Raw genomic sequence first — 14,957 nt, 5'->3', positions numbered from 1 at the left:
GCTCATAGGCATATGGTGGTAGTCACACCTATGACAGGTTACGCCTGTCAGATGACCAGAGGCGTTACCTGACTATGACACAGCACCAGACAGATGCACCCAATGTTCGTTTTTATGTACATTAAAGGAACCAGGGATTAGGTGTTCCAAAACCTCTGAAGCCATGGTGTTTTCCTCAGATTTCTCACTTATGTGATGGCTGCATTCCGTTTTTGGTGGTTCTGCAGTGTCACGTCAGTCTTGCAGAAAACAGACATAGTGTAAAAAGTGAGTTAGTCAAGTGATGGAGAACTCTGGACAGACGTATGGAGAGTGGAGTGTGGCAACACACCCGCAGGCACATTGCAGAGAGCAGAACAAAAACCACGGGGGAATGAGTCTAATCCAGGGCCTCGGTCATATTTGGCTCTATCAAAACAGAAAATCTCAGAGTTCTGCTGATAAAAATTACAGAGTCTAGCTGGAGAAGAACTGCTTTCATATGAAAGTAGTTTGCAGACTTTCATTTCAGTAGTGGTCTCTATTTCAAACTGCCTTTACCGTATCTGTGTCAATTACAAAGAGACTTTAAAAATGCTTTGTTTTTAGGAAGACAAAAATATATGGTTGCTAGGCTAAGTAATCACTGAGTTGTTCTTTTTCCAGATGCTCTTTGTTTGGAAAGCATTGTTTTATGACAGGAATATTTATTGAGACACTGAGCTAGGTAACTGCCAAGGATTTGTTTTCCTAAAATTTTCTCTCGTTAAAGAATAGGAATAGAATATATCTCTTCTAATTAGGAACACTGTATTTGAAATGTCTTCGCTAGCCTAGAAAATAGTTTAATTAAAGCAAAATAAGTGTTCCTTTCTCATCATTTCATGTATATCCTTTTGTACACATGCTTGTTTTTGAGTTTGACTGTACTGTTACACATGATCCTTTACTTACAGCTGGTTTAGTTACATTGAGAACAGAGATACTCACAACTTCAGAAAAAGCTTTTTCATACAATTTTTAAGGACAAATTGTTTCCTTAATCTAAATTTCTAATACAATGATGGAAATCTTCATTATTGTTTTCAATATTCCAGCTAAATTTTGCCTGTTGTTTGTAATCCTCTCTATCTTCCAGTAAGTGGTTAAAAATATGAGTACTACTTTCAGAAATACATTTTATTAAAATGTTAATACCATTTTCAGAATTGAATGATACATTATGTAAATCCCAGCAGGGTTATTTTTAAAATGCCAAATGCAGATGTATTTATTAGTTTTGCATTAATTCATAATGCAAATAAGAGCCACACTATTAATCTGAAACAGTCTTTTGGTTGGGGCATTCATTATACAAGTGACCTCATCTGTTGCCTTGCAGAACTGACACAGTGCTGGTTTTAAGAGTTGTGTGTTTATTAAAAAAATGACAGTTTTTCAAGGCGATACCCCGGATTTCTACAGTTGCAGTTGAAAAGTAAGAAGTAGGAGAGATTTGAGGCAAAAGGGTGGGCATCTTGAAATTTTGTTAATGGGAATCTTTTAATTTGTCCGTGGCTGTTTCTGGGTATTTTTTAGCTGTTTGAAGTGATAATATACTGTAGTCTTTTTGTACTTTTTAAATCAATAGTTCATTTTCTATTTCCTCTTTTCTTTTCCTATTTATATCTGTGGATGAGAACAAGCAGTACAATGCTGGGTTGTTTTGTTTGGTTTTTTAATATCTCTTCAGGACACAACAGGTTTTAACACTCCCCTCCTCAGACCTCGTGTGATTGGGGAATGGATTGGTCGTGAAGAGAATGATGCTGACCCGCTGGCTGCTGAGATGCTACAGCCACCAATACCAAGAAATAAAAATGAGCAGTGGGACAGTGAGGATAGCAGCAGTCCTGGAGGAAGGTGGGATTTTGATTCTGCTTAGAAATTTTGTAATTTGTGGAGTGTATCTGTCTTTGGAACAGCCTGTTTCTGAGACCAGATTGCAGGGCTTTTAAATTTCAATGCCATAGTATGGCAGCATGCAGAATAACTGGAAGATATTAATATGTGACTGGTGTCTTCTTATTATTTTATATATGATTAAATTTATACTCGTTTACATTTCCATTCTTTAATGCTCATGTATATAGTTAAGTATGTGCTGAGAAGATTTGGATCCATTATGTAAGAATTTTGTGATGTATAGCTTCATTCGGATACTTCAAACTCATCTGTCTTCCAGCAGTTGGTAGTAGCTGTTTGTTAATCTTTTTGATAATTCAGTGATAAATCTGATTTTCTCATTTAAAGGAAAGATAGACAAGGGAAACCATATTTATATAATTTTTAGCAGGACTTCCTAAATTCATCTTTAGTTCTTATACTTAGTATCTTGTCGTTAATGATTCTTTGTCAAAGTGAAAATTGTTTTTTCTGCCATAAATAAGTTCTGATAATTTATTATGCTTGATTGAGGGTGAGGGAATATGTTTGCTAAGGTGCTTCAGCAACGTGGAAGAGATTCTCATTTTTCTGAAAAGTCCTTTTTCCATGATTTAAAATACCTGTTTAACAAAGGAAGTGAAGTATTCACAACCTTTCTTCAAAGGGGATTCATGTTTGGGGGTTGAGGGTTTTTTTGTTTGGTTGCTTTTAAATGTAAAGCTTGTGCATTGCCTCTGATAATTGCTTAAAACACCTACGGTTCTCCCTCAGCTGTGTAGCCTTTTTTCTTGGTTATGACTAGTACTCTGTGGCAAACACCTTTTCCTTCCTCTTTTAAGAAGGCAGACTCTCTGCTTTCCCTCTGAAAAGGTCTAAGATATGATCACAGAATCATAGAGTATCTCCAGTTGGAAGGGACCTATAAGAATCATCAAGTTCAACTTCAGGCTCCTTGTAGGTCTACCTAAAACTAAAACATATGCTCCTTGAACTCTCACAGACTTGATGCTGTGACCACTTCCCTGGAGTGCCTGTTCCAGTGACTGACCACCCTCCCTGTGAACAACATTTTTTGTATGTCCAACCTGAAGTTCCCCTGATGCAGCTTCATCCCATTTCCTTATGTCCTGTTCCAGGTCACCAGAAAGAGGAGATTTGCATCTGCCCCTCGTCTGCCCCACTTGAGGAAGTTGTAGGCTGCGATGGGGTCACCCCTCAGCCTTCTCTTCTCCTAGCTGAACAAGCCAAGTAACATCATCCTGTCTTCCTAAGTCTTGCCATAAAGGCCTTTCACCGTTTTAGCCACCCTCTCTGGGCTCACTAATTGTTTGATGTCCTCTTACATTGAGGTGCCCAAAAATGCACACAGTACTTGAGGTGGGGCTGAGCCCCCAGTAGTGTGCAGAGGGGGACAATCAGCTCCTTCAACTGGCTGTCTGTGATGTGCTTGAGACATCCCAGCCCTTTTGGCTGCCAGTACACACTGTTGACTCATATTCAACTTACCATCAACCCAGACTCCCCAGATCAGTTTCTGCAGGGTTGGTTTTCTCTTGTCCCCCAGTGTGAATTGGGCATATTCCCTTGCTATGTCCTCCATGTGTCTTCCACATCGGAATTCACTTCCCTGACACAGGGAAACTATTCAGTCACTTGCACTGTACTGTTCCAGGCTGTGTTCATTAACTTTCCTCACATGTTGGGAATGTTTGTTATTCCATGAACACTTCTTTCTTCTTTTAATTAGATTATTGTGGGGGAAGGTGCAAGTACTACTATTTCAGTGAAGTAGCGGCATGTAGCAATGATCCCTCAGCCAGGCATTGGACTAGAACCAACATAGCTCAGACACTGGGTCTCTTCCTGGGAAAGTAATGGTGTTGGCAACTGGCAGTGCAGCTTGATTGTGAGGACCTGGGTTTCTTTTTCCTTATTCAACAGTCAAAAAAAGACACTGAATAAAGATCTGTTCCACAATGCAGAGCAAATTTGAGGATATTGTGTATCTTCTTTCAATAGGAAGGAACAGAAATAAGCATCTCTCTTCTCTAGACGGGAGCAAAAAGGTTTAGTTCTGAGTAACAAAGATGATTCAAAGTAGTATATTTTTCTCTTTCTAGAGGGTGGTACAAGCTGTGAGAAACCTCACAGCTAATGCTAAAATTAAAAAATGTGATTAATGGCTTTGAGAATAGTATTTGAGAAATCGTGTTGAGTATCATGACAAAATCACATTGCCTGGCATATGAAATAAGAAGAATATGGGGTACTTGATGCCAGGAAAGACTCATGGGACACTGATATCTCTAGTTTTTAGGTGCTGTAAGTGCTGAAGACTTGTTGAAAAATGTGTATCATTAAGCGGGAATACTAATTTTCAGTGAAATGAGTAACTACTAAATTACATGCAGCATATGGATTTACATTTGGATGACTGATTTTATGTCTGGGGTAATTCTTTGCTTCATTAGCATTTCATCAGCTTTTGTAAGACATTTATAAAAGGCATGTTTGCAGTCTTGCAAAATAATCATAAAATTGCAGAACTTCAAAATAGTGGTGATAGTAAAAATTGATGCGACCTATATATATAAAATGTTTTAAAAACCTTTATTGGTCAAGGTTAATCTGAATGTTTAATAATAGTTCACTAATGACAGATGGTTTCTTCAAGGTCTGATTCAGTGTTACTGGGAATTAAACCACTATTAGCAGAATTTGGAATTGACTATACACCAAATGCGTGAGACAAGTAATAGGTAATAATTTAGTTTTAAGGTAGCATATATGTAGTACATCCAAAAGTAGTGGGAATATTATGGGGTTTTTAAGACTAAACGAACTTCTCAGAAGAGTGAATTTGTTATCATTTGTAAAGAATTTTTGGCTACCACATCTCTATGTCATTCATCTACTTCATAGTTAATGTAGCCTAAAATAATTCAGTTACATTTTCCTGGCAACTGAAAGAGAGAGCAATTTGAAATTCATATTAAATGTTTCCAATTATATCTTGTTAAGCTTGATTTAGCAACACTTTTAATAGAAAGTGATAGTTTATTGATCACCAATTATCAGGATTTATGTGAAAAGCCAGCATACTATCAAAACTAGTCCTGATCTTCAGTTACAACATAAGAAGAGGAAAGTGAAGACTGTAATTGTCCCATTATTTTCAGGTAATATGTTTCCTTTTACCTATCACTAAGCTTAAGGAAATGGTACTTAAATGAAATACTATATGAAATATCCAGAGGATTAGGCATTGACAGATCACTAGTGGAGAAGGGCAACATTGTGCCCATTATTAAAAAGCGTAAAAAAGACAACTAGGGGAACTACCAACCTGTCAGCCTCATGTCTGTGCCTGGGAAGGTCATGAAACAGATTCTCCTGGAAGCTATGCTAAGCCACATGGAAGACAGGGAGGTGATTCAAGAGAGTTAGTGTGGCTTCACCAAGGGCAAATCCTGCCTGAACAACCTAGTGGCTTTCTATGATGGGCTGATTGCATCAGTGGCCACAGGAAAAGCAATGGATGTAATCTATTATATCTGTAATGCCTTTGACACAGTCCCCCACAACATCCTTCTCTCTAAGCTGAAGAGATATGGATTTGATGAGTGGACTCTTTGGTGGATAAGTAATCAGTTGGATGGTTGCACTCAGAGAGTAGTCGTCAAATCCTTGATGTCCAGATGGAGATATTTGACAAGTGGTGTCCCTCAGGGGTCCATACTGGGACCTCTTCTATTTAATATTTTCATCAATGACATTGATGGTGAGGTTGAGTGCACCATCAGCAAGTTTGCAGATGACACCAAGCTGAGTGGTGCAGTTGACACACCAGAAGGATAGGATGTCATCAAGATGGACCTGGACAAGCTGTAGAAGTGGGATAGCCCATATGAACCTCATGAGGTTCAACAAGAAGATCAATACAGTCTGGGAGATGAAGTGATAGAGAACAGCCCTTCAGAGAAGGATGGGAAGCTTGACAAGAGCTGACAATACATGTTTGCAGCCCAGAAGGCCAACTGTATCCTGGGCAGCATCAAAAGGAGCATGGCCGACAGGTCAATGGAGGTGATTCTGCCCCTCTACTCCACCCTTGTGAGACCCCACCTGATGTACTCTGTTCAGTTCTGGAGTCCCCATCATAAGAAGGATGTGGAACTGTTGGAACGTGTCCAGAGGAGTGCCACGAAGATGATTAGAGGTCTGGAGCACCTCTCCTATGAAGACAGACTGCGAGAGTTGGGCTTGTTCAGCCTGGAGAAGAGAAGGCTCTGGGGAGATCTTATAGTGGCCTTCCAATACCTGAATGGGACCTATGAGAAAGCTGGGATGAGACTTTTTAGAAGGGCATAGAGTGATAGGACAAGGGGGAATGGTTTTAAATTGGAAGGGGGTAGATTAGGAGGAAATTCTTCTGTATGAGGGTGGTGAGGCCCTGGAATGGGTTGCCCAGGGAAGTGGTAAATGCCCCCTCCCTGGAGGTGTTCAAGGTGAGGTTGGATGGAGTCTTAGCAGCCTGGTCTAATGAAAGGTTGGAACTTGATGATATTTAAGGTCCTTTCCAGTGTTAACCGTTCTATGATTCTGTAACTGCTGTCAATGTTATGTGACTCCTTCTCTCTGTGTTGTTTGCACAGATGGTAGTGTAGAAGTGTTTTTCTGTCTGGTGGCATGGGAAGCCCTGGGTCCTTACACGTTCACAGCATTCTATAGGGGACTGAATAGGCAGTCAAGAGCAGCATATTCCTATTGGTCACTAGTTGATAACATGCCCATTTTCAATACCGGTTTTAGCATAAACTAGATCTTAATGAGTGTACATGGGATTTGGATATCTATGAGTTGTCTCCTTTTTCTGTCTTTGCAAATACAAACCTCAATTTTTGCTCCATTCAGTCATGGACGGTGGGAAAGAACCATTATTTCCTGCTTAAAAACATACATTCCTGTGTTTATGAACAATGGAAGCACAGATGTATATCTGAAAGCCACGCTCAGTTACTTAAAAAAAAGGAGAATAAATTTTGAGAAAGGAGAGGTTTCACTACTGCTTTGATAGGGAAAGATAGTGTAGCCAATCTGAGGTAGCTGTATTAGTGATGTCTTGTCAAACTGAAGAAGGGTCACCATTCCATTTGCCATTAATGTTCTGGGTTGCTACAGAGGAAGGTCTGTATTTGTTGCTAGTTTTGTACTGCTATCTGTTGTTGCTCTAAGGAAGAAAGGTAATGTATTATTATGTGATAAGGGGCCGTGTAAAAGTGCTGATGGCAATCCTGCTGGTAGTGAGAAATTCAAGCACCATGAAAATAGGATTAAACTAATTTCCAAGGCTTTGTTAGTAGTTTCCTACATGAAAATTTTCCTGGAGAAATTCTAAGAATCAAGGCTTTTGGGAAGCTTCCTCAAGGGATAATGTATGTACACAGTGGGGAATTTGGGTAGTTTTAAATACTATGCTCTTTTCTCTTAGAGCCTGAAACTAGAGATTGCAAAGGCCCCATCCATAACCTGATGTTCTAAACTGAAAGCCTGTTCTTCATCTCAAAGGTTCACTTTGTCTTAATAGTGTGTATCTTTGCAATAGGAAAGGAGCTATCACTGATTATAATAAATTTCTACATTTACAACAAATCTGCCTTCCTGAAACAGTCTGTAAGACAGTCTGAGGTGCGGCTGATACCCTCATGTAGGGCACCAAATTTCTGCCCTGTTGTCTTTATCTTAATATTGTAAGCAATCAGAAATTACTAACAAGCAAGTCCTGACTTAGACCCCTCTGCTAACCACCACACAGTGACAATTGTCTGCTGCTTCAATTGGGACACAAGTCAACAAGCCATGAGAAGAATTATAACTACATAGTCCTTAATCTTGTGGCGTCACAATAACATAACCACTCGAGGGAGCACTTCTTTGTTTTCAGTTTTGTTGCTATGCAATTCATACCTTGGTAATAACAACTGGTAATTGGCATCCTGTTTGAAATCTGCAGCTTATTTAGACTTGATTAATGCCATAAAGGCAATGCAAAATTTCCCATCATCATTCAATGAAAAGTTTAGATAGGAACTGAGAACACAAACTGACTTAAAACATCCAATGATCAGTGAATGAGTGATAAACAGATGTTTTATGTGTGATCCGATGTCATTAACCTTCAGATCTGGAGGACATCATGAGCTGCAGTAGTTTGACAAATGCATGACATATTGTGGAGAAAGAGAAAGTAAGAGGAAGTTGTTCTTTCCTCCCTCACAGCTTAAAAATGGAGCCAAAGACTAAAGGACTAAAACAACAACAGCAGCAACATAAGAAACTGCTGGCTGCCATGCTTTCTCAGGACTCCTTTGATTCTGCTCAAAGCACAGCTCCATCTGTAACTGAAGAAGATATTGACAATGAAGATGATGCAATGGAACTTCTGGGTAACTGCAAAAAATTATGTATATTTTCTGTTGTGGGGTTTGGGGTTTTTTTAATTATATTTTAATTGAAAGAATGTAATATCTGAGCAAACCTAGATCTGCTCTCTGGGTTTGAACCAGCAGCTGTGTGAAGGTTCACAGGGCTTAACTTGCAACTTTCAGGGGTCAATGAAATGGAGACTGTATATGTGTGTGAATAAACTGCTAGTTGCATCAAAATCCTATGAAATATCAAACACTTCAGGTGCTTAAAGTTACTAATTTGGTTTCCTATATAAATCACTTGCAGGTAACTTACGATTAATGTATTTACGTACAAGGAGCTCAGGATCAGCTTCGCTGGCTTTCATCTGGTTCTTTGGCTTAGCTGTATCACAGTTCAAAACTCAGTGGGTTTTATTTGAGACTTAGTAGCTACAAGAAGCTCATGCAACATGAATTTGTTACCTCTTCAGAATATTTGATTGTAATTTTCTGATAGACCATATTGTACATTGAATTGCACTGTAGAAGGCTCTGTGCTCATTACATTCTCCCTTTCCTTGAATTGCTAGTTGTGAAAGGAGGGAAATAGTTGAAGAAAGTTAATTATTTATATATCTTCTGCCATTTTTAAAAGCTTCAATGTAAGATGTAGTCATGGATTTAATTATTTTTCCCCATATTTTGCTAGATAGCTCTTTATGTGCAATCAAAACAGAAGAAATACACAATCTGAGGAGTGCTCAGCATTCTTACATTTACAAATTCTATCACAAAATATTTGTTTCAGTTTAGACCTTAATCTAAAAATCAGAAAAAACACATGATGATCTATTCAATTCCTGTTGCTTCTTTGCTATAGTCTTTATAGAATCACAGAATAGTTGAGGTTGTGGACTGCTGGAGATATCTATTCTAACCCCTTGCTCAAGACAATCAACTAGAGCAGGTTGCTCTGAACATTTTTCAGTTGAGTTTTGACTCTCTCCAATAATGGAGACTCTACGATGTCTCTAGGCAACCTGCTCCAGCGCTCAACAATGCCCATGGTAAAGAAAAAGATTTCTGTTACATGTAACAATTGGGTATGCTGTTATGTAAATGATTTTGGGAGTCTGAAGAAAAATCCTGGCATATTTGATGAATAGCCATGGTTTAGTGATTATGCATAATATAATATTGCATAATGTAATATGTATATTAGCCATATTACAGTAACTACCATTGATAGAAAGTTCAATATGCACATATTGGTGTTGAAATTTTTGTGCTTCTGAAAGTCTGGATTTTATTTTAATTCACATTTTGCAATTTGCTGACAGTATGTGGTTTATGTTTGATATAACGGTTAGGCTACATCCTACAGATCTACTCAAAATTTGAGGATATGACAAAGTGTTACACAGGGAGGATGCTTTCTTTTCTTTTGAAGGTAACACCAAGAACTTTGGTTTCCATTGGCAAACATAGGTATTTTTCACTGCTATATTTTCCAGATCAGTAACTCTATGATACTAGGATTGATTTTTTTTTTTTATTACATACTGCATTAGTCCATTAAGTGCTTTGCTGCTTTTAACACTGCTTATATGCAGTATAACTAATTTTAAATTATGGCTTTCTGCCATCACCGAATTGCAGGGCATTGTTGCATGTAACTACTTGACTTCATCCCTTTAGAGTTCAGCTTATTCAGCTCTTTTAAAAAAAGTTACAAAACCTCACACTCTTAAATCTGGATTCTGGGAAAACAAGTTCTGTTTATAGCAGATGATATTATTGCATACCTTACTTATCATGCAGGGAGTTTTTGAACACACCCCTCCATTTTTATGTGTGTTCAAGAGAATCTTTTTCAGAGTTTGGTTCGTTTATTTAGGTATTAAATATTTGTTTGGTTTATTTAGGTATTTCTTTTAAAAAAATCCTCCTAGTACTCACATCAGAATTGTCAATGAATGTTTAGTTAGGATGAAACATTCCAAATAGAAGTAACGATTAAGCTGCTATACTTCTGAAGAATCTGTTTCAAAAGAAATGTATGTGCAAAGATGAAAATGAATATTCTACATTCTTATGACTCTTTATGCCTAGGATTCATAGGAGGGCTGTTAACACACTGGTAACTTTCTAAGTGTGTTCAGTTATGCAGGTGACAGAAATAGATTACTGGCAGGTAACGTGATAGTGGAAATGATCTACTTTAGTTCAAAAAGCCAAGAACGGTAACTGTAAAATCACATGTATTTGTAAATGGGTGATGCAGTTGAGGTCTGTGACTTAAACTGAGTTTTGTAAATCCGGTTGGGAGCTGAAGGAGTAAAACTGTGGAGTCCTTTTGGAATTCCAGGATAATTGGGCTTAAGATGACTTTTGCGTAAGTCCACTGAGACTCTGAGATCATGTTACTCCCTTAGTATTTGACTGATGTCAATTTGAGATGGCTGAACTGTATTTTCCCCCAAATTACCAACAATATTGATTGACCACCAAAGCATGACTCATTTGGTTTTTAAAAAACAATTGTTTTATTAAATGTAAGAATATTATGGTTTAAATGTACCGCTGTGCATAAACGTATACATGGTGATAGCACATGGTTTTATGTAGTGCACTTAGACTTAAATACATACATTCTTGAGCTTTTCACAGGTAAGGAAGAAGAAAAAGCTTCAGTACCTTTTTACACAATATCATTATTTAGTCATAATGCCCAGTCACCTCTTTTCTTGTTGTCCAATCTTTATGCATGCTCACAATATTAAAATTGTTACTGTATGTTAATAGAGCAGTATTATGTTACCAATGTGCTATGTAACAGTTAAGTATGAAGCACCACTCCAAAGATAAATGTACCCAGGAAGCTCACACAGGTGTCGTTGAAGTGAAAAGTCATTATATATTATAATATAATTATACATTATAATCACACCAATCTGTATGATTCTGAAAAGCCTCCATGATTTCAATGCAAAGCTAAATTTAAGTGTTTGCAGCCTCAGGACTTGTAAAGCCATCTCTTCTTGAGAACTGCAGAGCTGTTTTCACAGCTTTTTCACGGTCTTTTTTTTTTTTTTAAGTGAAAGTTCAGTGATTGTCTGCCTCACGTTTATTATGTGTAATTTTGGCTGTGCAGTAACAAACCAGAATCTTTAGAGATAGAAGTGCACTTTTAAGTAGTAATAAGTTTTTAACTGTTACGATCAAGAGATACCTGATGTCTTCTGGCTGCTCTAATAACTCTCCTAATTTTTAGGATTTCTTTTTTCTTCAAGAGCTTTCCAGATGTTAATTATTTAGTCATTTTAGTACCCCTTAAAGATAGCCTGATGATATATTTACATAATATAACAAGAGGAGATAAATAGAACTTAGTGGAGACTGCCTTTGCCTGTTGGGTGAGACAATAACTCAGTGTCTGGTAGCCTTCCTCTTATATAGTCCATACTGTTTTTCTAATAATCCTCTGTCTATACTGCTTTTCTAGTAAGTCTCTAAGAGCCTTAATGAAAGAGTGTCCAATCTGCAGTGCTTTCAGTACAGTTCCTCTGGTTCAACAGGCATTCCTGATTTCCCTGTTTCCTAGAGGTCTTTGGCAACACGCAGGAAACAGACTCAAGACCCGATAAATTATTCTAATATTAGCAATAGGTTGTTCCCCTTTGTTGTCTCTCCCAGCTGGACAAAAACTTCTTCTCCATTATATGACTTGAATACATCATTTGCCAGAAGAGAGGCCACAAGGCCCTGGGAAAGATGGTATGTGACTTATACTACATCTTCAGAACAGTTTTCTGGCCAGCAGCCTGTTTTGGTGGGATTCAAGTAGAATGTTTGTGTGGGAGAAATCTGTGTGAATTGCTGACTCTGCTTTTTTGAAAGCCATTGCAAAATTGGCAACATTACCAGCTGCTGTGTAGTGTGTGCATAGAAGCTGGCATCACTGGGAGACAGTAGGCCTCTTCTGCATGCAAAGAGCGAGATTTTCAGTGGCAGATACAATGCACTGGTGCAAATGTATGTTGCAGGTTTGCTTGAATGTCACTCAGACTCCATAAGGTGTGGTTTTAAATACCTTTGAGGTGGAAAATGGGAATAGCATAGATAATCTTACATCCCTTCAGATGCTTGGAATACTAAATTTCGCAACACTGGACAGACCTCTAGTCATGGCACAGTGCACTGCAGAGATCCTGCCATGTTTAGGTTCACCAGCATGACAGTCCTTAAACCTCTTAGAAGTATGAATGTAATTTAGTTTTTCTTTTAAGTAAAGAATTTCATTGAGCATTTCTACTGTCAAGTAAAAAGATGTACACATGACAACATGGTGGTTTACTTTTAAGCTAAGAACATGCAGGTGGTGTAATTGCCAAGCACCAAGTGGGACCTGCCTGCAGTCTTCTCTCTTGTGATTAGCAGGCTAACTTTATCCTGCATTCAAGTGATGCTTGCAGCACAGCACAGACCTGTGCCTGCTCAGGTCAGTTGTTGCATGGATCACCAACTCCTCATTGTACAGTGGTCCTCAGGGTCTAATCACCAGCAAGCAGGAAAGTCAGCGTAGCATAGTATTTTCATGACAGTGGAAGAAGGTAAGTTTTCTGTTTAATCAGAAATGGCAATCAGTGCTTTAGCCCAAATAAATGTTATTTGTCTCATGTTCTTCATCACCGAATGATGATCCTTTACTCTCAATGCAATCATAAACATTGATGATCTCAGATTCCAAGGAAATAATTTAGCAAGGTATGTTCTAGCATTATTTTTCTTAATAATAATTATTTAAAAAACCCCAACAAGTTGTTCACTTATAGTATGTCATCAAAAGTCAAATTAAATGTATTTATATGCATGACTAGGCTGTCCTCATCACGAGGGCCCTCCTAATGAAATTTCTGATATAAAGTTACTGTGTAGATAAATATTTAGATGCAGCTTCTTTGGAAATTACCATAGGTCTACATGCTTCCATTTCTAATGTCTTAACTGGACGGTGGTCATAGGTTTTGTTTGTTTGTTTGGTTTTTTTTACCTGCATTATTTCACAAAGTGTGTAAAGCATTTACATACTTTTGTGTTCCTTGACAGTTATTACTGTGGAAAAAAGATCGTATTATATGGATGAGGCTTGGCAAGTGAACAGTCCTGATGTTACTGCTCTGTGAATGATATGGCTGTGTGTGTGAATAGTGTGAATACGGTATATTAAGCTTTACTTTTGTGAAATGTAATTGACTTTCTAAGTGATGGGTATTTGACATTCAGTGGCTTTTTCTTTAGAGTGGAAGCTGTACTTCATCCCAATTTGAATAGAACTACTTGATTCTAGGAAAAGTATCAATAAATGCAATTTAATGTAATCTCAATTTCCAAAAGGCCTGATCTTCAGATTCCATTTATCTTCAATCTTCTGTCTCAATGGTAGGTGATTTCTGATAATCTTGATTACTGGGTACTTTGAAACTCCTGAAAGATATACAATTTGGAAAGACAATGAACAGTTGAAAGCAGAAGTTAAAAAATTCATGTTTTTTCCTTGTTGTGGGTTTGCCTCAGCAATTAGCTAATGACGCCTTAGCTGACAAAGCTCCTCACTCATTCACTGCCCCACAGTGGTAGGGGGGAGATAATAGCAAAAGCAGGAAAAGTGTTGGGTTTATATTACAGTTGAATAACAGAAGCAAGGAAAGAAGGAAGGAAGGAACTTTATTACAGATATTGTCCAACAGTATTTTTTTACCACATTCTGTGATCTGCAGGATTATTGTCAAGGGAGAAGCTATAAACCTGAAATCTACTACTAATTTTAAAGCAATGTGTTCATGCATTAAACTTCTAATTAAACGCGTGTGTAAAAGTTTAGCAAATACTGAACATGGTATTTTTAGGTTTTGCCAATTTATGAAGTCACTAAAGCAAGATATACACATAGGTCTGTTTAATGTCATTCAAGGAATTCATTGATTTCAGTTCATATTGTGGTCCTATGCTAAAAGACAGCAATATCAGTGAGAATCTTTTAGTTGTTCTGAATTTAAGCAAAGCTCTTAATTGTTTATTCATGGAACAGTCTTTAGGACCTTAACATCTTTTGAATTTTACTGTCAGCAATACTATAGACATTTGATATTTCTGTAGAATTTTTAGATTGAGAATAACTTCCCATAATCTTAGTAAGTTCTGTAGTTTGGTTAAGAGGGTGTTTGCAAGGCTGGAATAAGTTATGAATTGAATTTGTCACTTGCTGCAACACTTGTGTAGTTATTTCTGGTTTGATAACCATAAAATGACTTGAAACTGAAGTTGATTGTGCTTCATATTGCTAAAGGGAAAACAGAGAGAGGAAATCAATTATAGTTTGAGATACCAGATTCTCTTGAGTTGAAATGAGTTACATAAGCTAATAAAAAGCTTCAAAAGAATGATTCATTTTCATTAAATAGATGCGTACCAAATATAATGATGTGCAGAAGCCTGAAGTATAATTTGTTTACAGTTTACACAGGAACTAAAGGTTCTATTAAGCCTGTATCTAAAGAACAGAGCAAAGACATTGTGTAATACTGGGCCCCCGCCTGTCCAGAACTAAATACCTGTACTGACATAGCCTTATTATGGCCT

At 37.6% G+C, this 14,957-nt stretch overlaps 1 protein-coding gene across 1 annotated transcript in view; it reads left to right on the top strand.

Moving 5' to 3' along the window:
* LOC311189013 (uncharacterized protein C8orf34 homolog) overlaps window positions 1–14,957 on the top strand; it is a gene marked incomplete at both ends in the record, with an annotated part of 171,045 nt that overhangs the window by 61,723 nt on the left and 94,365 nt on the right. Inside the window, 2 exon segments of the mRNA XM_084260598.1 lie at window positions 1,712–1,881; window positions 8,185–8,351. Coding sequence (XP_084116724.1) covers window positions 1,712–1,881; window positions 8,185–8,351 — 337 coding nt within the window.

This window comes from Gallinula chloropus (genome assembly GCF_964237585.1).
Source record: "Gallinula chloropus genome assembly, chromosome: 2".
In the NCBI taxonomy this organism is placed as follows: domain Eukaryota; kingdom Metazoa; phylum Chordata; class Aves; order Gruiformes; family Rallidae; genus Gallinula; species Gallinula chloropus.
This window is presented reverse-complemented; position numbering and strand designations above follow the sequence as displayed.